This window comes from Oryx dammah, unplaced genomic scaffold, assembly GCF_014754425.2.
Source record: "Oryx dammah isolate SB20612 unplaced genomic scaffold, SCBI_Odam_1.1 HiC_scaffold_26, whole genome shotgun sequence".
NCBI classification, from domain to species: domain Eukaryota; kingdom Metazoa; phylum Chordata; class Mammalia; order Artiodactyla; family Bovidae; genus Oryx; species Oryx dammah.
Window position 1 is genome coordinate 25,761,229 of NW_024070210.1, and position 27,696 is coordinate 25,788,924.

Genomic DNA, 27,696 nt, shown 5'->3' on the forward strand with positions numbered 1-27,696 from the left:
AGGGACTGTCCTGTGGAGAACATTTAGCAGCATCCCTGACCTCTCCCTACTAATGCCAGCAGCACCTGGCCAAAAATGCCCAGAAGACAAAAGAAGACATAAGCTATCTTCATTGAAAGATAAGGAAACACACGGATCAAATTTAAAATTAAAAGGCGAGAGAGTTTAGGAGCTATTCCAGGGACAAGCTACTGATAGACTTTCTAAAGTGAAACAACAAAACACTGGCACAGGAATATTTAAATTTAATATTTGGGAAAACTTTACAAGTGGAAAGGTCCTAAAACAATGTTTAAGTTAAAGATAATTTTCAGATCTTATAGAAGCTAAAAGACCTAACTTAACATTGCCATGGTTTCCCTGGGGTTTTCATTGTACTCCATGTGCTTCATTAAGTAGCTTTCAATAACGAAGCAAGGGACTCTCATTTTTTAAAAAATGCTTCCTTCAGTGCCAAAGTCATTAACAAAGCAACTGTACTTAAGTGTGGTTCCAAAATATTAATTTATTTGAGGTAAACACACATATAAATGTATGGATACACTCTCTGAAGAAGGGCACACTTAATTCCTATAAATACATTACTATTGAATATGTTATTCTTGAACTGAATATATCATTCCTGAAAGGTCTGGCACCAGCAGTAAAAGCCTGGCCTTGCTGGCTCCGGTCAGCAGTCACAGGAGCTGACAAAAGTGGTTTGTCCACTAGAGGGACCTCAGCTTGTCATATTGTTCCCAGGACAAATGGAAGCACAAATGTGAACGAAATAGGAAAGAGAAAGAAACCCATGTGCGTGAATGTGTGTGCGTTGCACACTAGGTCGGGGAGCGGAGAGAGAGGACAGTAGAAGAATAAACTCCAGAGCTAAACACACCCTCTATGTCATCTTAACATTTCTATAAAGGAAAAAAAAAAACCTGACGACATTTTCCAAGCATTTCTTCTCCCTGTGCAAAATAAATAAAAAAGCAATCTCCAAAATTAGGTAGTCTTTAAAAAAAAATCCCCATATTTTAATAGAAGTCATTAAGATTTCTCTATTTCTTACTAAAAAGAGTTTATACTATTATAAGTCAAGGTACTAGGCTCTGTTCGTAACAAATATTATCAGCACCTAGAATTAACTGCCTGCTAGGCATAAGACAAAGTTCATTATTGGAAAGTCTAGGTAATTCTTTAAAAGTTTGTTAAATCAATGTTCAGAAGAACCACAGGTAAAGCTTTGAAGGTATCTGTGAAACAGAAAATTTCAGTCATTAACTATCAAGTGGCTCTTGCAATCAGGACAAATCAGCTTCTAAATTTTAAAACATTCTTTTGATTACAAAACAATGGATTCACTGTAGAAATTTTAGAAAACGCAAATAAGATTAGAAAAGAAAAAAATTACCTTTAACCCCATCATCCACACAAATAACTCCTATCGTGTTATCCTATACATCCTTCTGTTTATTTCCATGTGTAGAACCACCTTTAATTTTAATCTATAAAAAATGAATCTTTAACTACCTTTTTTCATTTAAATCATGAGTATCTCTATTAAACACACACATTTTTATATATAAATATAGTATGGTATAGTGAAAGTTGCTCAGTTATGTCCAACTCTCTGCGACCCCATAGACGGTACAGTCCACAGAATTCTCCAGGCCAGAATACTGGAGTGGGTAGCCGTTCCCTTCCCCAGGGGATCTTCTCAACTCAGGGATCGAACCCAGGTCTCCCGCATTGCAGGCGGACTCTTTACCAGGGAAGCCCATCTATAAATACACACAATTATGTATACATACAAATTTTTAATTGAGGTACAACTGACACGTAACAGGTTCAGGTGTACAATGTTATGATTTGATATTTGTATATACTGTGAAATGATCACCATAGGCCTACCAAACACCTGCTAACTTTTTAATTTTTAAGTGGATGCATAATATTTCATTGTATGTATCACAACACAGAGACTTCACCTAAACTTTACACTTACGACATCCCCAACTGTTGATATTTAGGTTATCTTCAATTGTTCAGTGTGAAAAGCCCTTCAGCGGGGTTCTCTCTTCCTAGCTGATGTTGCCACAAAAGCTGCTCCAACATTTATTTCCTCAGAAAAGCTTTACCAGTACAACACCATAAAGCACTGAAGAATTGATGCTTTGAAACTGTGGTGTTGGAGAAGACTCTTGAGAGTCCCTTGGACTGCAAGGAGATCCAGCCAGTCAATCCTAAAGGAAATCAGTCCTGAATATTCACTGGAAGGACTGATGCTGAAGCTGAAGCTCCAGTACTTTGGCCACCTGATGCGAAGAGCTGACTCATTGGAAAAGACCCTGCTGCTGGGAAAGACTGAAGGCAGGAGGAGAGGGGACGACAGAGGACGAGATGGTTGGATGGCATCACTGACTCAACGGACATGAGTTTGAGCAAGCTCCAGGAGACGGTGAAGGACACAGAAGCCTGGCGTGCTGCAGGCCATGGGGTCACAAAGAGTCGGACACGACTGAGAGACTGAACAACATACAACTCCAAGTATAGAACCTAGGAAAACCCAGAACTGATGCTGATCCAAGTTCTTCCACTTCAGGAAGCCCTTTATCATTTTCCCACTTCCGATCGGCTTACACCCACAGGGGGCCTCCTTCCTGCTCCAAACCGCTGTTCCTCTAGGGGGCGTCTGTACTTCACCCTCACCGACTCCTCCAGAGTCTTCTGTCTTCTCTCACATCCGATTTTCCGAATCCATCTATCTTGACTGTGTATGTGACGGGTGGGGGGAACTTCCCAAACAACCCCCAACCCCCAACTGGTATTTCAAAAACACACAGGCCTTTATTTTGACAATTAAATTCCTGTTACTGCAGAAACTGTGTCCAACTCTACATCCAGAGCTAGAAGCAACTAGGCTTGCAGCAGCTCTGTGATGTGGAAGACAATGCGTATTTTTCCTCTCCCTCTGAAAGCACTGTACACATCACAAGGGTTAATGGCCTAATTCTTTATTATCTTTTCTATCCACATTCATCACAAGACACCCTGCCCAGGAAGGCAAGAATGAGAGGTTATTGTTAAGACGGAATGAATGAGACAATGTGTGGTTCTGTTCTTCTGACCTGACAGCGTGACCCAGGCAGAGGGACTGTGGCCAGGGAGGAGCACAGGCTGGCCTCCACGCATCCCGGCACAGCCGCCCCTGTGCACCGCGGGCAGACAAACCTGGCTCCAGGCCTCCCTCCGACCCTCTACTTTCGGAGCAGCACGGGATGCTGTTGAGAGAAGGTGCTCTCTCTCAGTGAGAACTAGGGCATCAGAGCCAATTCCTGGCAGCCCCTTCCTACCTTGGGTACCCCTCAGACTAGAGTGATGATCAGTTTTTTTCCTTAAAATATAAACTGTGGGGCTTCCCCGGTAGTCCACTGGTTCAGAATCCGCCTTACAATGCAGGGGACAATGCTTCGGTCCCCAGTCCGGAAAGATCCCGCATGCCATGGAGTAACTAAGCCCATGGGCCACAACTCCTGAGTCTGTGCTCTAGAGCCCACAAGCCGCAATTACTGAGCCCACATGTGCAACTACTGGAGCCTAAAGCCCGTTTACAGCAACGAAGACACCCAGTGCAGCCAAAAATAAATAATATCTTTTTGTAAAAAAATAAAGTGTGATGAATTTCTAAGGATGAGAAGCCACAATGAGGACACCCTCTGCAGAAGCGCTTTGGGAAGAATCTTATTCAATTAGTTGCTTAGATCTCTAATCATTAACGAGAAGTTTAGGAAAACGATGTCCTGACATCTGTACACCAAGCCAGTAACACATCCACTGCCATCAAGAGCCAGACTGTCCCCCAGGCATTGGCGAGGAGGGACTTCTGGGCAGGTATTTATGGAAAGCAAAGGCATTTTTGTCCACGGGGTTGCCACGCGCTTCCCCACAGAAGCTATTCAAACATATACTGTACTTTCTGGAAAAATCAGGTTTTTCCGGCGTTGATGAAGACTTTTCTCAAAGACCAGAGCAAGAGCCCAGAGAAAAAGCCACAGAAGAAACAGAATCCTTCTCTTGGAAGTTCAAAGTCTTGCTCTACCCACGGGCACACAACGGGCTTCTGAAGTGGAGGAGTTTCAGGAAGTTACTGGAGGACAACAGAAGGGCAACGGTTTTCTTTGCAGCACTCGTGTTTTTCATTCAAAAGAAATAGAACAGAAATGGAACAAAAAGAACCCTCAAACTCAAAACCCAATTTCAGGGGACACCAGGAGCGCCCCAAAGCCAGACTCACTCTGTGGCCACCATCTGGGGGATGGGCTCATCCAGGAGTTCCAGGCTATGCAGGATCCAGTAGCAGAGCCATGGGCGGCTGGCATCCAGACACTGTGAAAGGGGCAGGGCAGAAAACACACCCCTTATTCAGAATCGTTCCAAGACCCTGCTGACAAGGCGACATCTGTCTCCCTCCCGGCCGCCTGGCAAGAAGAAGAAGGCCCACCTCGGAGGGATGAAGGACACTTTGCCTGGAGGCCTCAGCCCGGAGCTGAAGTGACCATATGTGAGCAAAAGACAGCGGGACAAAGGCGTTTAACCTGAACCCAATGGGTCCTCCCCTGACAGGCACTGAAAGAAGCCAAGCAGAGGACTTCTCACACGGCAGAAACTCAAGTGCTACTGTTTTCTCAGTGTAGACCCAAGGAGAGCCACAATTACGGGGAAGGATTTCCTGCATTAACTCGTTTATTGATTTAACAAATATTTAATAAGTATCTCCTCATGCCCAGCACGAGGGGCACAAGAATGAATAAAATTCAGTTCCTTCTCTTGAGGTGCTTGGGTTAGAATGTGTGCGGTTATCTGTAGAGGAGGAGGGCGTTAGACAGACACGGAAGTACTAGTGTGTTTCTGGAATAAGGCAGAACAAAACAAGTGCGTACATAGAGCTGGATAAATGCTGTAACGGGCACAAGGAAGAAACTGGCTAATTCTGCCTGAGCAGCTGGAAAATGTTTCCACAGGTGACCTGTGAACAGGTCCTGATCCTAATTCAAGCCATAAATATTCAAGTATTCAAGCCTAGGCAGGCAGGTAGTATTATCGCCCCAGTTTTACGAATCTAAAGTATATAAATGGTGTATAAATGAGATCCAGAGAGATGAACTTTTTCCAGATGACAAAGACAGTAAATGTAAGAAACAAGAACCCAGGTTTCTAGACTCTCGATCTAGTGCTCTTTTCATTGGCCTAAGCTGCCCTCTTCATAAACGTGCACATAAATATGCTTGCTCACCACCTAGGGGCAGCTGGTGTGCTGACAGAAGCTGTTGCTATGGGTTTCAGTGCCAGCTCCTTCTCTCATTAGCTACGTGGTGGTGGTGGTTTAGTCACTAAGTCATGTCCAACTCTTTGTGACCCCCATGGACTGGAGCCTGCCAGGCACTTCTGTACACGGGATTCCCCAGGCAAGAACACTGGAGTGGGTTGCCAGTTCCTTCTCCAAGGGATCTTCCTGACCCAGGCAACGAACCCACGTCTTCTGCTTGGCAGGTGGATACTTTACCATTGAGCCCCTTGGGAAGCCCCTCACTAGCTATATGTCTTTGAGAAAATTAATTAATTAATCTTGCTAAGCCTATTTCCTAATCTAGAAAAAAAATACTTACCTACCTGCTGGACTAGCTGTGAGGATTAAATGAGACAACAAATGACAAACTTTAGCACACTATTCCACGAACTGTTAGCTGTCACGGTATTAACTGTATCAGGACTGACTTGACCCTAACCATCGAGGATTCAATACTGAAAGTCCACAGGCCAGATGTAGCCGATGGATGTGTTCTGTTTGTTCCCTGTAGTGTTTTGTTTGTTTAATTAGAATTAGTTGTAACAGCTACAAGTTGAGAGATCCATAGAGAAATCTGAATTTCTGGCTTCATATCAAAGAACAAGAAGAGATCTGGCAACCCTGGATTGCAATGCTGCTTGACAGCAGCTGGCAGGAACAGAGCAAAAGCATGGTCCTCTGGTTTGCCTCAGTTCTGCTCCCCCGACCATCACCCACCACTGCAACCCAGCCCACATCCCTGGCTTATGCCACCTGCTTGAGTCTATAGGCCCAAACCCCTGCCATAAATAATCAAATGCGGCCCAAAGAAAAAGCAAGTTAAAAGCAGAGCTGCTCTGTGGAAAGTGGGGCAGGAAGACTGCAGCCTCTGGTTCACATGTACCCTCTGGCTGTCACTCAGCCCCTAGTCCCAACACCCTTCCCCTCTACTTCTGCTGCCCTCCCCTGAGCCCCTCTGTGGACCCCGAGGGCTCTAAGGAATATTGACTTAAAATCCACTTCATGTCTGAGCATTTTTACCGTGTTAAATTGCAGAGTACTTTCTGGGACTTATACACTGGTGCTTTGGCCAGTAGAGAGGTTAGATCTGCTTACAGGGCAATGGGGTGAGGATAAACAGGTGAGGCTATCTAGACTGCCTTTTAGCTAATAGTCAAAGAGCATCTAGAAGAATGCACATGAACCCCCGTCAGCCACCATGTGGGTGGAAGGAAGTCCCCCCGCCCCAAGCTGGGGGCTCCAGTAGCTCTGAGCAAGGAGAGACTAGAGGAGCTCTAGTTCTGTCCTTTCAGAAGTAGGTGTCCTAGCTCTGTGGGGCCGGGCGGCTGTGCACCTGGATCCTACCAGAGCCACGTGGACAGGGACTGAACCTGCAACAGGCCAAGCCCACACATGCCTTTTACATCCAAACAGAAAAAAGAAAAGAAAGATTAAGGTAGACAATCTGATAGAGAGAGCTCCTAGGTGAGGAGTTTACCTCGTAGGCATCTGTCAGCTGTCGGAGGCCTCTTTTCAGATAATGGAAGTGCTTCTCTCTCTGCAAAACAAGCCTGGAAAGACAAAGAGCTTTAGTAAAACTACTCTCACAGCCCCTGCTTCCCCCAGTACAGAACACACGTGTGCACGTGGGCACACCGGCACATTCACACCCACACACGCACTCTCACCTTCTGGTCACCACCCCCCCACAGTCAATGAGTAGAAAACAGCAACCTGTTCAGCTTCCCGGGACACCTACACCGGAGAAAACAGGCCAGCCTCGGAATGCCCCTCAAGTGACTGCAAATCATGCTGACGAATGTTTGGGAGGATCCTCTCCCTTGTGGCTGGTAGCTTTGGGCGAGAAACGCCACCATAACCACACTTAGCCAGGCAGCAAGAAACCACCCAGGAAGTTCCTCTGGGGTCCAGCTGAGAACACATATGTTGTGGCTCTCCATCCTGAGCCTCGCCGTGTCCCTGACTTAGTTCACCTCTACCGTACCAGTCATTTCTTCTGGGGTCACTTCTCTGAGGTCTGAGGTTTGTACTCTGCCTGCCCCTCACTCATCCGTCTGTTACTGTGCTATGCTGTGCTAAGTCACTTCAATTGTGTCCGACTCTGTGACCCTACGGGCAACAGTCCACCAGGCTCCTCTGTCCATGGGACTCTCCAAGCATGAATACTGGAGTGGGTTGCCATGCCCTCCTCCAGGGGATCTTCCCAACCCAGGGATCAAACTCGCATCTCATGTCTCCTGAATTGGCGGGCAGGTTCTTTACCATTAGCACCATCTGGGAAGCCCTCGGGCTATCATTCCCTCCCCCACATTCCACCTCCACGTGCTGCCCCACAGTCCTGGCTGGAGGATCATGTCTGTATGCTGCAGCCAGTCGCTCTTCTTGGCCCTGATGTCAGCAGCACTGGCTCTAAGATGGATTGTATCTGCTGTGACCACCTGCACAGGCAGGCGAAGGGCAGGGGGTGCTGTTTTTGCTGGGTCTTACAGAAGGGGGTCTGTCTGTGTGGTTACAGAAGGAAAGAAAAAAGCAAAGAATCTGAGACATTCACTGTGCTTGCTGATTCCAGAAAAGAAACGAAAGAAGAAGCATTCTCTTCCCTAGGTATTCAATTCAACAATTGTTTATTGAACTCCCACGGTACTGTGCACAGAATAAGTAGTCTTTACTTCAAAAAGGCTTCCAGTTCAGTACTGGGAATGAGATAAGGACATAAGTGGTTACAAGATGATGAGAAAAAAAAAAATGGGTAGGTTTCATAAAGAAAAAACATATAAAATGTTCCTGAGGCTCTCAAGTGGTTGGGGGAGGCATCTCATTCAGAAAGAAATGATCAGGGGAGGCTGCGTGAACAGGTGGAACTTGAGGTGGGGGCCCTGGAAGAGGGAGAATGTTTTTACAGGTAGAGGAGAAGAGGAGGTGAAGCGATGGTGGGAAGACAGTTCAGCCACAAGGAAGAGAAACAAAAGGAACCAAGCCAGGGCCACCCAAGAGAACGTTCAGTGATGATGGAAGAGTCTTTGTCTGTACTGCCTAATAGGAAGCAACAAGCCACCTGTGGGTACTGAGCACTTGCAACGTGGCTATTGTAACTGAGCAACTAAATTGTAAACTTTGTTAATTTACGTTTAAATGGGTGCAAGTGGCTAACAGCTTCAGTACATCCTACAGATGAATATAAAGCATGCAGGGGAAGTGACAAGTTGGGAACTTGGCCTGGCCGTTAGGAATGAAAGAGGAATGGTCAAGAAGGGAGCTGGGATGCCAGCTAAGACATTTAAGACTCAAAGGGAACCTGCAGTAACATGGGGAGACTTGGAGGACATTATGCTAAGTGAAGTAAGTCAGACAAAAAGATGAATACTGCACAATCTCACTTGTATGTGACACTCTAAGGCTTCCACCAAAAAAAAAAAAAAAAAAGCCCTGAGCTCATGGATACAGAAGACAGACTGGTAGCTGCCTAAGGTGGGAGGTGGAAGGGGACGGCAGTGAAATGGGTGACGAGGGTCAAAAGGTACAAAGTTCTAGTTATAAAATGAGTAAGTCATGAAGAAGTAATGTGCAGCATGGTGACCTTAGTTAATAATACTGTATTGCTTTATGTGGCAGCCTGAATGGGAGGGAAGTCTGGGGGAGAATGGATACATGCGTATGTACAGCTGAGTTGCTCCGTTGTGTACCTGAAACTATCACTACACTGTTAATCAGCTATATTCCAATATAAGATAAAGGGTTTTTTTTAATTTAAATAATAATAATGCATTGCATATTTGAAAGTAGCTACCAAGAGGACACTGAAACTTCTCATCATAAGAAAAAGAATTTGTGAGTACACATAGTGCTGAATGGGCTTCCCTGGTGGCTCAGATGGTAGAGAATCTGCCTGCAGTGCAGCAGACCTGGGTCCAATCCCTAGGTCAAGAAAATCAAGGAGATGGCTAGCCACGCCAGTATTCTTGCCTGGAGAATTTCATGGACAGAGGACCCTGGTGGGCTACAGTCCATTGGGTTGCCAAGAATCGGACATAACTGAGTGACTTTCAATTTCACATGGTGCTGAACGTTAATTGGACTTACTGTGGTAACCATACTGCAGTATATACAAATACTGAATCATTACGTTGCACACCTGAAATGAATATAATGTTAGGTCAGTTATACCTCAATAAAAAAAACTGGCACAAGAAACCTCTGAGGATTTTCAGCTGAGAAAAAAATAACTACAATCATGGCTTTAGAAAAATTATCTGACCCCACTAGGTACTCGGTATGTATTTACAAACTGGACTGATGAAAACACTTAGGTGGGAAGATAGATGAAGCAGGAAGATGGGGTAAGACACTGTTAAGAGTCAGCCAGGGGGTGGTGGGGTGGGAGCTGGGCTCAAGAGGGAGGGGACATATGCATGCCTATGTCTGCGTGAGTAACAAACTCACACTGGTTTGTTACTAAAGCTAATATATAATACATGGAAGAAGGTAAATCCATAAGCATGTGAAACAGTGAGAATGACTAACCAGAGGGAAGGAAAAATTAACTTTTATGGGAAAGCAGGATGCTGATAAACAAAACTGTTCAAAGCATGGTCCAAAGGCTTCTTGGGATGGACCACCTCACTCCAGAGAAGATGCATGTTTCACAGTCTGAGAGCAAGGAAAACCATTTCTGGGATGAGGAAAAAAATGGTAGGATGTAACAACATTCAGCTTTAGCCTTGAATTTCAGCCAAATCTTCTACTTGGCAGTGGCTCTGAAAGGCTGAATAGACAGAAGCCTCCTCAGCGTCATTCCTGACATCCCTGGACCAGGGCATGGCCAGTGGTCTCGGGAGTATGTGTGTGTTTCTATCACATCCAATCAACTTCATGACCTCAGAGACACAAACGAGCTGTGTCACCTAGATTAACCGCTAACATCTGAATATTCACTGTAGCTAACAAGGAAGGTTTGTTCCTGCAACATAATACCCAAATTTTTAAATTTGACTGATGAAATGTTAAATATTGTAATTGTGACAGTAATTTAAAATGCTGATTAAATTTTCATATCTCTTCTTATGTCCCAGAAATTCATTCTACGGTGAAGATGTTCGGCCCCAGCCTTATATTGATAAGCTGATTTACATTCTGTTATTCACCCACAATGTGTAATGTCTCTATATTAATTAGCATGCTGTGACATAAGATGCTATTTAGCATCCTTTAAAACACTCATTTTCATAGGCAACAATGATAAAATGTGAAATGTCAGATTCCTGAAATAAACCCAGAGCCCTAATGTATTCTATTTCCACAAAGGAGGAACATCTTTTGTTTTCTACCCACATCTGACCTTGTCCTCTACTACCACTCCCCAAACACAGCTTCTCAGATTATAACCTCCCAATCTCCCTCCCATCTCAGTAAGGATAAAAGGAAAGCCCAAGGCCTCTACTCTTATGGTGGGTGACAAGGGAATGTCAAATGATCAAAGGTCCTCTGGGAACACAGAGGACGTATGTCCACAGTGGACAGAGACTCAGAGAACAACAGGTGACTCATCCCAGTGCAACTCTAACCACAAACCCCTCCTGAAGCCACCGTGCCCCACAGCATTACCAAGTCCCACCACCTCCGGGAAAACAGCCTGTACTGGCCAGAGGGCTCCTTCTCCCTGAGGTATTTACATAAACAGTGTCATATGCTAAGCTCCAGCTGCCACTCATGACAAGAGCCATAATTCATTTTCTGAGGTCAGGGCTCTGGGTTAATGCAGAGATTTAGGTTAGCAGTTTGGAAAAAGACTGCTCTGCTTAGCTGATGCTTTCTTTCCCCAGGGAAGGAAGATGAAGAGAATTTTTCCACCTGGCTTTCCCTGTTTCTGACTCTCTTTCTGTCTTGGCAAATCAGTTTTCTAGTTAAACTTCTTTTTTAGGGAAACAGGGACAAAAAACAAAGACACAAAGTTAACTGAGTCTAGAAATATTTGTAATGCTCCAGTAAGTAAAAGTACCCAGAGACTGACTTGCCAGGAGTCAGCGTGTGAGGAGGTGTCAGGAAGTTGGGAGACATGAACAAGATCAGGCCAGATTTTAGACCCATAAGCTTCCCACCCAGAGAGAACCAGCCAGTGGCCCAACTACTCTATGTTCAGAGATTGTCTAGGAAAAGTACTGTAACATCAATATAAAACGATGCGCAAACACAACTTGAACTACTGATGAGGAAAGATCACACAGGGTGATTTCAGGGAAGCAATCTGTGATTAGAAGAGAAATGCCTTTATGAAATTCTAGTGTGATACATTACAAACTGGAGGGAAAAAAGAGAAAATGAAGGTTCAAATTGATAAGTTTCTGTTTATAATCCCCCTTTTGGAATTTCTGCCTCAAAAGAGCTTAGAAGGCTTCAACTTGCTAAGCACCAAGAAAAACAAAAGGCATTGTCTTTCTCACTTAAAGTGTGGCCCCGAGAATCTGCTGCACAGCCACCAACAAGGGCCAGGCTAGGAGAGGCTCAAACACCCCACATTTCCCCAGTCAAGTCGTAACATACACTAAAGGATTCCATCCTTTGCCATCCCCCTGACTCTACATCTGTTTCAAAGTGTTACATGAAAGAGAAAACTTGAGAGTTCTGAACACCAGTGCAGCGGGTCAGAACTAAGCTACAGGATCACAAACTTCTTCTCTCTCTCCATCTTCAGAGCTCAGAGTTCAGGCCCTGAGGGGGATCCCCATGTAACGCCTGATGGCTCAGCTCAAGTGCACAACTCCTCCAGTCGGTATTTTAACAGTGGCAGGAGCTGGCGTCAGGAGCATCTTCAGGGAGCCACAAGGAGAGGAAACACCAACCTCATAGCTACAACACCCCGAGGTTGGAGAAGCTCAAGGAGGAGAGAAGAAAGGCTCCCATGGGAGATGGTATTTCCCAGATCCACTCAGACAGCTTACCTTGGTACAAGGTGGTTGAACTTGTAAGAACTGAAGACCTCTTGGATCTTTTCTTCTACTTTTGCCTGGTAAGGATGTAGCAGATGGGAGAGAGAAAACAAAAACAGGTAAGACTTTCATCAACTTTTTGTTCCTCTTGCCACAAATGCCTACTGGCTAGAGTTCCTTGGTGTGGCTTTGAGCCTGACAGCATGATATGACTGCATGCAGGAGCTCTGCGGGATGACAGGTGTGGGACAAGGACAGAAAGAATGATCTGAACCATGTTAACATCACAACCCACTTCTCCAGTAAACTAATCCATAATATCCAAACTAATGGCGGTTCTGCAGTTTGGCATCCCGACACCAGCTACTTGGAGATAAAGACAGATCCGCTTTGCTTGAAAGATCTGTTTTTGCTCGCTCTATGAAGTTGTCTAGGTGTTTGTTAACTGGTCATTCTCAAATATCCAATTTCTGCCAAGGGTCCTCTTTCTTACTGTCAGATTTAGTAATTTAAATACAGATTGAACAGTATTAAAATTCCTGAAGGGATTTACAAGAATATTGACCGTGGAGACACCAAAGAAACAGCACATCTGGTCATTAGACCTGTGTCACACAGCAACGCCACAGTCCCATAAAACGGAGAATCTCAGAAAGTCAAGTCACAAAGGAAATGAGATGGCCACGCTCCTCTGAAGACCACAGCATGATGTAAGGAAAGAGCACAGTAGTGCCGGAGGGGACTGACCAGCAGGACACAGGGTTTCACCTTCCCAGCCCTCCTTGCTTTGTGAGGCCAGTCCTTGCTGAGATTACAAGATACGGAATAATGTCCTCTCACAGCTGTTGTTCACTTTCTAAGTCGTGTCCAACTCTTTGCGACCCCAACAAGTGCAGCACGCCAGGTTTTCCTGTCCTTCACTATCTCCCACAGTTTGCTCAAATTCAGGTCCACTGAGTCAGTGATGCTATCTAACCATCTTGGGAAATATAAAAAATGCATTATTTAATATTTCTGAAACACCCACTGAAGTTAGAGCTTCTAGCTCCTTTGACAAGTGTGCAAGAATCAAGATGAGGGGAGCAGTGATGTGTATCAGCTAAAACGGCAGCCAATCCAAAATTCGTTTATATTCGGTCTCAGGATATGCTTTGGTATTTGCCTTTGAACATGAGTTTGAGGGATTGTCTGGCTAAGAATTTACAATACTTCAAAAAACAGACTGAAGTCACTGCGAGATTGTCTCGTGAGGAGTGAGAAAGTTGTCCCAGACTCCTCGGGATTCTTTCTCCCTGCCAGACACTGATATGGGACTAATGCAAAGCAGCAGACTCGGCGGAACACACACTGCATTGCCAGTCATGCCTTCCCTGGTATATGCTGAACAAGATTTTAAAAAAAGAAAGAAACATATGTCAGGAAGATCATTACATACAAAGATTTGTGTACTATATAGTTGTTTTGGTTTTTTATAATATACTGTTATAGTTCAAGTGAACTGATGAATTCTGAATAAAACAAAAAGCAAGTAGGAGGAAAACTCACTTCCTGTACCTAAACACAAATCAATTCACATCCATATGACTTAATAATATTCAGAGGCTAATGGATGAGCATTCTAACTGACACTTGAGACCCCCAGGAGGCAAAGCTTCCAGCCAAGAACTTCTTAGGGAAGTCCCACCATCAGTCACCATTTGGGCAACATAAGCAGCCAGGAACCAGGTGACGAAAACCGAGGTTTATTTCTAAAGTAAGACACCTGACAGAAACACAGGTATGTCATACCTGCAAAGAAGAAATTGCTTAAACCATTCCCAACATAGTCTCATTTCTCTTCTGGTTTCCTAATCACTCCTCTTCAGAATGAATAAGAGAGAGTCCCGTGAAGTTAGTAACTGACTTGTGTCTGAAAATATATATTATAAATTTTCATAAATACAAGAGTATTTCAGATCAACTATTCATGATAATGAACAAATAATTCACTTTATTTTCTCTTAAGAATGGGTACGTTTTTCCAACAGTTTTATCAAGATATAATTCACATACCATTCAATGCACCCATTTAAAGTGTATTATTCAGAGGTTTTTACTATATTCACAGAGCTGCATATCATCACCATAATCAATTTTAGAACACTTTCACTACTCTAAAAAGAAACCCCGCACCCCTAAGCAATCACCCTCTCCTTCCAGCCCCTGTCATCACTAATCTACTTTCTTTCACAATCCATTTAGCTATTCTGAATATTTTATATAAATGGAATCAGTTGATGAGCATTTAGGTTGCTTCTACTTTTTGGCTATTATGAATAATGCTGCTATGAATATTCTTGTCCAAGTTTTTGGATGGATGGATGTTTTCATATGTATATACCTAGTGAAACTTCCCAGGTGGTGCTAGTGGTAAAGAACCTCCCTGCCAATGCAGGAGACATAAGAGATATGCATTCAGTCCCTGGGTTGGGAAGATCCCCTGGAGTATGAGCTGGAAACACATTGCAGTATTCTTGCCTGGAGAATCCCATGGAGAGAGGAGTCTGGTGGGCCATAGTCCATAGGGTCACAAAAAGTCAGACACAACTGAAGCGACTTAGCATGCACGCATGCATGAAACTGAGAAGGACCCTTTGAGCCTCCTGGGCACAGGAGCCTTTCTCTGCCAGCACCCCTTACCCATTCCTTGTTTGTAGGGAACAGACACCAGCCTCCATGATCTTCCCTGATTTCCAAAGGGCAGATTCAAACAGTTGCTAATCAGGGAAGGGAGGGGATGTGGAGATAAGGGAGGGTTAGCCAGGAAAGGACGGTGCAGCCTGGGACAGGGTCCTAGTGCTGTCTCAGTTCAGTTCAGTTCAGTCACTCAGTCGTGTCCGACTCTTTGCAACCCCATGAACTGCAGCATGCCAGGCTTCCCTGGCCTTTACCAACTCCTGAAGCTTGCTCAAACTCATGTCAATTGAGTTGGTGATGCCATCCAACCATTGCGTCTTCTGTCATCCCCTTCTCCTCCTGCCTTCAATCTTTCCCAGCATCAGGGTCTTTAACAATGAGCTAGTTCTTCACATCAGGTGGCCAAAGGATTGGAGTTTCAGCTTTAGCATCAATCCTTTCGATGAATATTCAGGATTAATTTCCTTTAGGATTCACTGATCTCCTAGCTGAGAAAAGAAGAGAAGCTAAAGCCAAAGGAGAAAACAAAAGATATACCCATCTGAATGCAGAATTCCAAAGAACAGCAAAGAGAGATAAGAAAGCCTTCCTCAGTGATCAATGCAAAGAAATAGAGGAAAACAACAGGATGGAAAAGACTAGAGATCTCTTCAAGAAAATCAGAGATACCAAGGGAACATTTCATGCAAAGATGGGCTCAATAAAGGACAGGAACAGTATGGACCTAACAGAAGCAGAAGACATTAAGAAAAGGTGGCAAGAACACACAGAAGACCTATACAAAAAAGATCTTCATAACCCAGATAACTATGATGGTGTGATCACTTACCTAGAGCCAGACATCTTGGAGTCTGAAGTGAAGTGGGCCTTAGGAAGCATCACTACGAACAAAGCTAGTGGAGGTAATGGAATTCCAGCTGAGCTATTTCAAATCCTAAAAGATGAGGCTGTGAAAGTGCTGCACTCAATATGTCAGCAAATCTGGAAAACTCAGCAGTGGCCACAGAACTGGAAAAGGTCAGTTTTCATTCCAATCCCAAAGAAAGGCAATGCCAAAGAAAGTTCAAACTACCACACAGTTGCACTCATCTCACACACTGGCAAAGTAATGCTCAAAATTCTCCAAGCTGGCTTCAACAGTACATGAACTGAGAACTTCCAGATGTTCAAGCTGGATTTAGAAAAGGCAGAGGAACCAGAGATCAAATTGCCAACATTTGTTGGATCATAGAAAAAGCAAGAGAGTTCCAGAAAAACATTTACTTCTGCTTTACTGACTATGCCAAAGCCTTTGACTGTGTGGATCACAACAAATTGTGGAAAATTCTTAAAGAGATGGGAATACCAGACCACCTTACCTGCCTCCTAAGAAATCTGTATGCATGTCAAGAAGCAACAGTTAGAACTGGACATGGAACAACAGACTGGTTCCAAATAGGAAAAGGAGTATGTCAAGGCTGTATATTGTCACTCTTCTTTTTTAACTTATATACAGAGCACATCATGCTAAATGCTGGCCTGGATGAAGCACAAGCTGGAATCAAGATTGCCGGGAGAAATATCAGTAACCTCAGATATGCAGATGACACCTCCCTTATGGCAGACAGCAAAGAGGAACTGAAGAGCCTCTTGATGAAAATGAAAACGGAGAGTGAAAAGGCTGGCTTAAAACTCCACATTCAAAAAACTAAGATCATGGCATCCAGTCCCATCACTTCATAGCAAATAGATGGGGAAACAATGGAAACAGTGAGAGACTTTATTTTCTTGGCTCTAAAATCCCTACAGATGGTGACTGCAGCCATGAAATTAAAAGACACTTGCTCCTTGGAAGAAAAGCTATGACCAACCTAGACAGCATATTCAAAAGCAGAGACATTACTTTGCCAACCAAGGTCCATCTAGTCAAAGCTATGGTTTTTCCAGTAGTCATGTATGGATGTGAGAGTTGGACAATAAAGAAAGCTGAGTGCCAAAGAACTGATGTTTTGAACTGTGATGTTGGAGAAGACTCTTGAGAGTCCCTTGAACTGCAAGGAGATCAAACCAGTCAATCCTAAAGGAAATCAGTCCTGAAATTGGAAGGACTGATGCTGAAGCTGAAACTCCAATCCTTTGGCCACCTGATGTGAAGAACTGACTCATCTGAAAGACTCTGATGCTGGGAAAGATTGAAGGCAGGAGGAGAAGGGGATGACAGAGGATGAGATGGTTGGATGGCATCACCGACTCAGTGGACATGAGTTTGAGCAAGCTCCAGGAGTTGGTGATGGACAGGGCAATCCATGGGGTCTCAAAGAGTCAGACATGACTGAGCTACTGAACTGAACTGAACCAATCTCCTTGCTGTCCAAGGGACTCTCAAGAGTCTTCTCCAACACAATTTAAAAGCATCAGTTCTTTGGCACTCAATCTTTATGGCCCAACTCTCATATCCATACATGACTTCTGGGAAAACCATAGCTTTGACTAGATGGACCTCTGTCAGCAATGTGATGTTTCTGCTTTTTACTACACTTTCCAGGTTTGTCATAGCTTTTCCAAGGACTAAGCATCTTTTAATTTCATGGCCACAGTCACCCCATGATCCACAGTGATTTTGGAGCTCAAGAAAATAAAATCTGTTTCCACTGTTTCCACTTTTTCCCCATCTATTTGCCATGAAGTGATGGCACCAGATGCCATGATCTTTTGAATGTTGAGTTTTAAGCCAGCTTTTTCGTTCACTTCTTTGACCCTCCTCAAGTGGCTCTTCAGTTCCTCTTCACGAGCTGCCATTAGAGTGTTATCATCTGCATTTCTGAGGTTGCTGATATTTGTCCCAGCGAACTTGATTCCAGCTTGTAATTCATCCAGCCCAGCACTGTTTTCTACTTCACCCAAAACTCTACCTCTGAGATTTGATTTGGCCCTAGTGCCCAGAGGCCAAGTTTGGGGCATCACTACGAGTGAAACTGCTGGGTCATATATTAATGTGTAATCATTTGAGGAACTGCCAGACTTTTCCACAGCAGTCATATCATTCTATATTCCCCTCAGCAGCAATATGAGAGTTCTAGTTTCTTCATATCCTCAGCAACATGCTATTATGTGTTTTTATCATCATCATCCTAGTGTTTCTGAAGCAGTAAGTCACTATAGTTTTGAATGCCTTTCCCTGATGGCTAATGATATTAAGCATCTTTTCACAGGTTTATTGGACACTTGTAGATATTGTTTGGAGAAATGTCTATCCAGATCTTTTCTTCATTTTTTAAACTGGGTTATTTGTCTTTTATCAATGAACTGTAATAAATCTTTATGTATTCCAGATACAAGTTCCCTGTCCTACTCCCATTCTGTGGGTTGTTTTTAGGAACTGGTGTATTTTTTAAGAGAAAACAATCCAATCACTTCAAAGCACAAAGTATGATTTTCAGAGTACAACTTTCAAAATAGTACTAGCAATAAGCCTACAGGTTTTTAAACAAATAGTAGTGGATTAATACAGAAATTAAAAACTAGTCATCTGAGGATGAGAAAATGAAAGTAATTGCCAAAGCATGCAACATCCCTTTCTGCTTCCCCTTCTCTGCCTGTTATCTGCCAGTGTTATATAAATCTGAGTAATTTTGTCACTGGGAAGATATAAGCATTCTTTCAATGTTCTGATTTGCATAGCAGAAGAAAAGGAAAAAAGCTAGTTGTATATAAAAGAGTTACCATAGCAGGCCTGAGACTGCTATCCTTAGGAAGGCCTCCTTGAAAGATAGATCCTCGCTGGAGTCTGGGAGCCTAGAACATGCCAGGGTTCCCACCATTCCCAGCGTTGATGACTGGCTCACTGAGCCTAAACTGTATCAACAAGGTAGTTTATGCTGAGTAGCTACTTTCCTTCTGGGAGCCTGGAATTATTCTAAAAAGAGGGTGCTGGTTTTAGTGACCAGGCACACTAAAAACCATGAGCAACAAGTCTCTAATGGGCTTCCCTGCCAGTTCTGCATGTGTGCTCACAGTTTGATACCGGAGAAATTAAACTCCTCTGTGATTCCCCTGGGAGAGGACTCTTAGAAACTTGTCCTAGTTTCCTGCAGACTTCGCCCCATGAGCCTTCTCCCTTGGCTGATTTGCTTTCTAGCCTTTTGCTATAATAAATCATCACCTTGAGTACAGCTATATTCTGAGTACCCTGAATCTTTGTGTAAGCAGAAAAGGTAGAGGTCCCCAGAGAAAGAAAATCAGACATGACTTTCCTGACATAAGAGAAGCCATTTTTGGCCTAAGCCAAAGCCATTCTGGGATCTAAGCCTGGCTACAATGCTTGCCCTTGAACAGGTCTTAGTAATCAATGATCTTAAGAGACCAAAGAATGCAGAAATTATCAGGCAAGAAAAATAACAGTAGCAAAGATAACACATCAGTTGTGAAAATTCCTAGTTCTCTTTCAATGGAAAAGAGTAGCTCAAGGCCTCAACCACCAGATCTACTGAAACCAAAGGCTGACCATGCTGACCTTTACTGATCCTTCTGGCTTTAATCAACTAAAGCTTGGACTCAAGCCTAATCGTGAATATGCATGTACCCTAGCTTAAAACTTTCCCAGCTTTGCTGTTAAGGGAGATACTGCCTTGGGAAAGATTCCCCAGTGCCCTCCCTATTTTTATTAATAAATATTTCCTGCTTCCAATCTTTGATTTGGCTGTGTCTTTTGGCTCAACATCCACCAAGAGGGAAACCCAGTTTTCAGGTAACATTAGTAGTGCTCAAAATTCTCCAAGCCAGGTTTCAACAATTCGTGAACTGTGAACTTTCAGATGTTCAAGCTGGTTTTAGAAAAGGCAGAGGAACCAGAGATCAAATTGCCAACATCTGCTGAATCATGGAAAAAGCAAGAGAGTTCCAGAAAAACATCTATTTCTTCTTCAGTGAATATGCCAAAGCATTTGACTGTGTGGATCACAACAAACTGTGGAAAATTCTGAAAGAGATGGGAATACCAGACCACCTGACTTGCCTCTGAGAAATCTGTATGCAGGTCAGGAAGCAACAGTTAGAACTGGACATGGAACAACAGACTGGTTCCAAATAAGGAAAGGAGTACTTCAAGGCTGTATATTGTCACCCTGCTTATTTAACTTCTATACAGAGTACATCATGAGAAACGCTGGGCTGAGTGAAGCACAAGCTGGAATCAAGATTGCCAGGAGAAATATCAATAACCTCAGATATGCAGATGACACCACCCTTATGGCAGAAAGTGAAGAACTAAAGAACCTCTTGATGAAAGTGAAAGAGGAGAGTGAAAAAGTTGGCTTAAAGCTCACCATTCAGAAAACTAAGATCATGGCATCTGGTCCCATCACTTCATGGCAAATAGATGGGGAAACAGTGGTAGGCTTTATTTTGGGGGCTCCAAAATCACTGCAGATGGTGATTGCAGCCATGAAATTAAAAGATGCTTACTCCTTGGAAGGAATGTTCTGATCAACCTAGATAGCATATTAACAAGCAGAGACATTACTTTGCCAACAAAGGTCCCTCTAGTCAAAGCTATGGTTTTTCTAGTAGTCATGTATGGATGTGAGAGTTGGACAATAAAGAAAGCTGAGTGCCAAAGAACTGATGTTTTGAACTGTGATGTTGGAGAAGACTCTTGAGAGTCCCTTGGACTGCAAGGAGATCCAATCCAAAAGGAAATCAGTTCTGAATATTCACTGGAAGGACTGATGTTGAAGCTGAAACTCCAATACTTTGGCCACCTGGTACGAAGAGCTGACTCGTTTGAAAAGACCCTGATGCTAGGAAAGATTGAAGGCAGGAGGAGAAGGGGACAACAGAGGATGAGATGGTTGGATGGCATTACCAACTCAATGGACATGAGTTTGAATAAATTCTGGGAGTTGGTGACAGACAGGGAGGCCTGGTGTGCTGCAGTCCATAGGGTGACAAAGAGTCGGACGCGACTGAGCGACTGAACCGAACTGAACTGAACTAGCAGTCAATCAGTGACCCTAACAGTGGTCTTGGGGCCTCCAAACATCAGTAAAGTTAGAAATGTAGCCTTTGGGACAGAATTAAGAAAAGCAGTCACAACTGCATAGTGTCTATAAAACAAGAATTATAATTAAATTCCTTTTTAAAATTTTATCAAAATTCTCACTTTAAATATAGGAGAATTGAGGGAAACCATTTAAAAAGAAAGTTACCTAAATCATGAAGAACTCTAACACTGTATAGCTCTCAAGTCAGACTTAGGAAGGAAGGGAGTAAGGAAGAAAGGAAGGAAGGTTCAGCTTCAATATAGAGGTGCTAAAGCATGTCCCCTTTCCCTGGCCTTTCATTTTATCTTGAATTTTATCTTGAATTTCCATGTCTCCTTTTTATCTCAAAGCAAGAGACTATTCTGTTCTAGTTAATCTCTCCTTTCGGCAGCTAGGCAAGGCAGCTACCAACTGGCTACAACACAAAAGGTATTAACAGCCCTACAGTAAAAGATAGTTTTCTCTTGTGTAAACAGCAAAAAGCCCATAGGTTCATTTTCCTTGAGGGCAAAGGACACAGTTTGTGACCATGTTAATGAAAGTGATTTGGCTCTCTTCAGAGGAGGATGACATCGGAAAGCATCTGTTTCAGAAACACTGCTACATGAAATGTTACAAGAAAGGTCATCAGGATTAGTCATAAGAAAATTTAATTCCCAAAGGATTAGCTCTTCAAAAATTTTAAACAACCTGAAATAAAGCATCTTTGATTGGCTCCAGATTCAAAACATACCAGAAAGATATAAAAAGAATCTTGAGAAATTGGGGGAACTGAAAAACAAATGTGAATATTAGATGGTATTAAAGAATTATTTTTAATCTTCTTAGTTCAGTTGCTCAGTTGTGTCCAACTCTTTGTGATCCCACAGACTGCAGCACACCAGGCCTCCCTATCCATCACCAACTCCCGGAGTTTACTCAAACTCATGTCCCCTTCTTCTCTCACCTTCAATCTTTCCCAGCATCAGGGTCTTTTCAAATGAGTCAGCTCTTCGCATCAGGTGACAAAAGTATTGGAGCTTCAGCTGCAAATCAGTCCTTCCAATGAATATTCAGGACTGATTTCCCTTAGGATGGATTGGTTTGATCTCCTTGCAGTCCAAGGGACTCTCAAGAGTCTTCTCCAACATCACAGTTCAAAAGCATCAATTCTTTGGAAAAACGATAGTTTTGACTAGACAGACTTTTATTGGCAAAGTAATGTCTCTGCTTTTTAATACGCTGTCTAGGTTGGTCATAGCTTATCTTCCAAGGAGCAAGTGTCTTTTAATTTCATGGCTGCAATCACCATCTGTAGGGATTTTGGAGCCCAAGAAAATAAAGTCTCTCACTGTTTCCACTGTTTCCCCATCTATTTGCCATGAAGTGATGGGACCAGATGCCATGATCTTTGTTTTCTGAATGTTGAATTTTAAGCCAACTTTTTCACTCTCCTCTTTCACTTTCATCAGGAAGCTCTTTAGTTCTTCTTCACTTTCTGCCATAAGGGTGGTGTCATCTGCATATCTGAGATTATTGATATTTCTCCCGGCAGTCTTGATTCCAGCTTGTGTTTCACCCAGCCCAGTGTTTCTCATGATGTACTCTGCATAGAAGTTAAATAAGCAGGGTGACAATATACAGCCTTGAAGTACTCCTTTCCCTATTTGGAACCAGTCTGTTGTTCCATGTCCAGTTCTAACTGTTGCTTCCTGACCTGCATACAGATTTCTCATGAGGCAGGTCAGGTGGTCTGGTATTCCCATCTCCTTCAGAATTTTCCACAGTTTGTTGTGATTGGAAGGACTGATGTTGAAGCTGAAGCTCCAATACTTTGGCTACCTGATGCGAAGAACTGACTCATTTGAAAAGATGCTGATTCTGGGAAAGATTGAGGGCAGGAGGAAAAGGGGACGACAGAGGATGAGATGGTTGGATGGCATCACCGACTCAATGGACATGGGTTTGGGTGGACTCTGGGAGTTGGTGATGGACAGGGAGGCCTGGCCTGCTGCAGGTCACTGGGTCTCAAAGAGTCAGACACAATTGAGCAACTGAACTGAACTAACACAAAGGCTTTGGCATAGTCAATAAAACAGAGCAGATGTTTTTCTGGAACTCTCTGCTTTTTTGATGATCCAACAGATGTTGGCAATTTGATCACTGGTTCCTCTGTCTTTTCTAAATCCAGCTTGAACATCTGGAAGTTCACGGTTCATGTATTATTGAAGCCTGGCTTGCAGAATTCTGAGCATTACTTTGCTAGCGTGTGCGATGAGTGCAACTGTGCGGTAGTTTGAACTTGCTTTGGCGTTGCCTTTCTTTGGGATTGGAATGAAAACTGACCTTTTCCAGTCCTGTGGCCACTGCTGAGTTTTCCACATTTCCTGGCGTATTGAGTCCAGCACTTTCACAGCATCATCTTTTAGGATTTGAAATAGCACAACTGGAATTCCATCACCTCCACTAGCTTTGTTCATAGTGATGCTTTCTAAGGCCCACTCAACTACGCACTCCAGGATGTCTGATCACTAGGTGAGTGACCATACCATTGTGATTATCTGATTATTAATCTTCTTAGATGTGATTTTATTATCTTTATGTAGAATGTTATTCTTAAGAGATGCATGCTTTATTGTTTAGTGGTTAACTGTCAAAATAACTTCATCTTCTTTCCAAATCCAGGGGAAAAAATAGTCATATACATATAGTCTCATACACACACAAACACACACACACACACGCACACACCATATAAACATACAGACACAACCCCTAAAGGAAAACTGTGTCCTGGCTGGATGATCCATTATTGGGTTATCTCTACTAGGTTATCTCTAGTCTAGTTGTGAGACTAGACTATCTCACAACTCTGTAGAGATAGAAGTTAATTTGCAGAAAACTGACAGTAATGCAAATAATTTCTGTCCACAGATATGCAAAGTGTATCTAGTAAAATGCAACTAACTATCACTCTATGACTATTGACCAGTTTTGCATCCATTTGCAAATCTATTTCCACATTCCTATCAGACTATAAATGTATGGCATGTTGAGTTCTTATCCGAAGTACTGGGTTCATCAGTCAAATAAAATCTTTGACAGGTGCTCATTTTATATCTGCATGAGTCATGATCTTATTATCTTTTAAAATTTATCCTTGAACAGTTTATGGGAGTCAGGGAAATTAGGTGGAAGGCAAACAAATACTATCAATTTTTTATATATTTGAAAATTTTTATAATAAGAAGTTAGAAATTATTAAGAATTAAAACAAAACACTTAATATCAAGCTTCTGGGCTTCCCGTTGGTGGTAGTGGTAAAGAACCCACCTGCCAATGCAGGAGACTGGGGTTTGATCCCTAGGTCAGGAAGATCCCCTGGAAGAGGGCAAGGCAACCCACTCCAATATTCTTGCCTGGAGACTCACATAAACCGTGGAGCCTGGAGGGCTATAGTCTACAGGGTGACAAAGAGTTGGACACGACTGAAGTGACTTAGCACACACGCACCAAGATTTCACCACAACTACTTTTTTGAAAAGTCAAACACATCTGCGCACACACACTGTACATGTATTTATATGTATAGCAGTTAAATAGATGTTGAAATCAATTAGAGGCCGCTTCTGTCGATTTAGAAGCAAATATTCTACAATGCAACATGACAGAGACTATTGATGTTGTGGTTCAGCCGCTCAGTCGTGTCCAACTCTTTGCGACCCCATGGACTGCAGCATGCCAGACTTCCCTGTCCGTCACTATCTCCCGGAGTTTGCTCAAACTCATGTCCACTAAGTCAGTGATGCTATCCAACCATCGCATCCTCTGTTGTCCCCTTTCCCTCCTGCCTTCAATTTTTCCCAGCATCAGGGTCTTTTCCAATGAGTCAGCTCTTCACATCAGGTAGCCAAAGTACTAGAGTTTCAGCTTCAACATCAGTACTTCCAAAGAATATTCAGAGTTGATCTCCTTTAGGATTGACTGATTTGATCTCCTTGCTGTCCAAGAGACTCTACTTAATGAAACTTTAATTATGCTCCTCTGAATCCTCCTCCCAATTAGGCCTTGACTTTTGTACTTCTGTGTCCATCTTTGCAGTATGAAAAGGCAAAAAGATAAGACACTGAAAGATGAACTCTCCAGGTCAGTAGGTGCCCAATATGCTACTGGAAAACAATGGAGAAATAACTACAGAAAGAATGAAGAGACAGAGCCAAAGCAAAAACAACACCCAGTTGTAGATGTGACTGGTGATGGACGTAAAGTCTGTAAAGAATAATGTTGCTTAGGAACCTGGAATATCAGGTCCATGAACCAAGGTAAATTGGGAGTGGTCAAACAGGAGATGGCAAGAGTGAACATCAACATTTTAGGAATCGGTGAACTAAAATGGACTGGAATGGTTGAATTTAACTCAGATGACCATTATATCTACTACTGTCGGCAAGAATCCCTTAGAAGAAATGGAGTAGCCATCATAGTCAACAAGAGAGTCCCAAATGTAGTATTGGATGCAATCTCAAAAACGAGAGAATGATCTCTGTTTGTTTCCAAGGCAAAACATTCAAAATCACAGTAATCCAAGTCTATGCCCAAACCAGTAATGCTGAAGAAGCTTAAGTTGAACGGTTCTATGAAGACCTACAACTCCTAAAACTAAAACCCAAAAAAGATGTCCTTCTCATTATAGGGAACTGCAATGCAAAAGTAGGAAGTCAAGAAACACCTGGGGTAACAGGCAAACTTGGTCTTGGAGTACAGAATGAAGCAGGGCAAAGGCTAACAGAGTTTTGCCAAGAGAATGTCCTGGTCATAGCAAACACCCTCTTCCAACAACATAAGAGAAGACTCTACACATGGACATCACCAGGTGGTCAATACTAAAATCAGATTGATTATATTCTTTGCAACCAAAGCTGGAGAAGCACCATACAGTCAGCAAAAACAAGACTGGGAGCTGACTGTGGCTCAGATCATGAACTCCTTATTACCAAATTCAGACTTAAATTGAAGAAAGTGGGGAAAATCACCAGACCATTCAAGTATGACTTAAATCAAATCCCTTATGACTATACAGTGGACATAACAAACAAATTCAAGGGATTAGATCTAATAGACAGAGTTCCTGAAGAACTATGGATGGAGGTTCGTGACATTGTACAGGAGGCAGTGATCAAGACCATCTGCAAGAAAAAAAAATGCAAAAAGGCAAAATGGTTGTCTGAGGAGGCCTTACAAATAGCTGAGAAAAGAAGAGAAGCTAAAGGTAAAGGAGAAAAGGAAAGATATACCCATCTGAATGGAGAGTTCCAAAGAATAGCAAGGAGAGATAAGAAAGCCTTCCTCAGTGATCAATGCAAAGAAATAGAGGAAAACAGTAGAATAGAAAAGACTAGAGATCTCTTCAAGAAAATTGGAGATACAAAGGAACATTTCATGCAAAGATGGGCACAATAAAGGACAGAAATGGTACGGACCTAACAGAAGCAGAAGATATGAAGAAGAGATGGTAAGAATACACAGAAGAACTATACAAAAAAGATCTTCATGACTCAGATAACTATGATGGTGTGATCACTCACCTAGAGCCAGACGTCCTGGAATGTGAAGTCAAGTGGGCCTTAGGAAGTATCACTACATATGAAGCTAATGGAGGTGATGGAATTCCAGTTGAGCTATTTCAAATCCTAAAAGATGATGCTGTGAAAGTGCTGCAGTCAATATGCCAGCAAATCTGGAAAACTCAGCAAAGGACTGGAAAAGGTCAGTTTTCATTCCAATCCCAAAGAAAGGCAATGCCAAAGAATGCTATCAATTCCCAATTTTCCTCGCTGTATTCAGACTTGAGCCCAATCTCTCTCCCCCACTGCAAAACACCATCATAGTAGTCCTCCTTGAATAAAGTCTTCTTTAACATGTGTCGTGAATAATTTTTTCTTTAACAATACCCCTCCACATCCACTAGCAGAATGACTAAAGTTGAAAAGAGGGACAACACCAAATGTTGGCAAGGGTGTCAAGGAACCAGAGTCCTCACACACTGCTGGTGAGAGTGTAACAGGTATGATCACTCTGGAAAAGGCTAGTGGTTTCATTTAGAACTAATATACACCTACCTGCAATTCCACTTGCAGGTTTTTAACCCATGAAAGCACATGATCATAAAAAGACTTCTACGAGAATGTTTATAACCACATTATGCATTATATCCAGAATCTGGCAACAGCCCAGTTGTCCATCATTAGGAGAATGGATTTAAAAAACCAACAATGGAAAAAAAAAAAAAAAACAACAACAGAAACCTTTAGAGCAAGTAGCTCAGAGGCAGTATAACTGCAACCAAGCTGAGCTTGTTAAAAATATAAATTTTCAGGTCATAGATTTATCGAATCAGAAACTACTGGGATGGGGCCTACCCAGAGGATTCTTTTTAACAAGTCCTCCAGAGGATTCTGACGCATGCTTATGTTTGATAGATCAAAAAGGTTTTCTTTAATAGTCACGGTGGATTTCAGCTCAGAGGCTAATGCTTGAGTTTGACTCCAAATAGGACTTTCTTAATTTATAACTATCTTTCTTTTCAACTGCTCACCACACTTTTCTTCTTCTTAACTAGCAAAGGTTAAACAAAGGTGACAAGGTAGAACATTCCTCTGAACAAATATCCTAATACTTTGAGTCCAAGATTCAGTGGGCGGTCAGAGTTGACAGAGTCTCTGTAATCAGCTGGTGTTCTTCTCTATCAAGGCTGAGATCCTCTATGAAT

The 27,696-nt window shown here is 42.8% G+C and overlaps 1 protein-coding gene across 1 annotated transcript in view; it reads right to left on the reverse strand.

Annotated features, from left to right (window-relative positions):
* The window catches only part of LOC120852822 (protein farnesyltransferase subunit beta), an 81,638-nt gene that overhangs the window by 36,133 nt on the left and 17,809 nt on the right, over window positions 1-27,696 (reverse strand). Inside the window, exons 2-4 of the mRNA XM_040226282.1 lie at window positions 12,265-12,329; window positions 6,807-6,879; window positions 4,277-4,368 (exon numbers count right to left, since the gene is read on the reverse strand). Of these exons, the coding sequence (XP_040082216.1) occupies window positions 4,277-4,368; window positions 6,807-6,879; window positions 12,265-12,329 (230 nt within the window). The remainder of the gene's footprint in view (window positions 1-4,276; window positions 4,369-6,806; window positions 6,880-12,264; window positions 12,330-27,696) is intronic.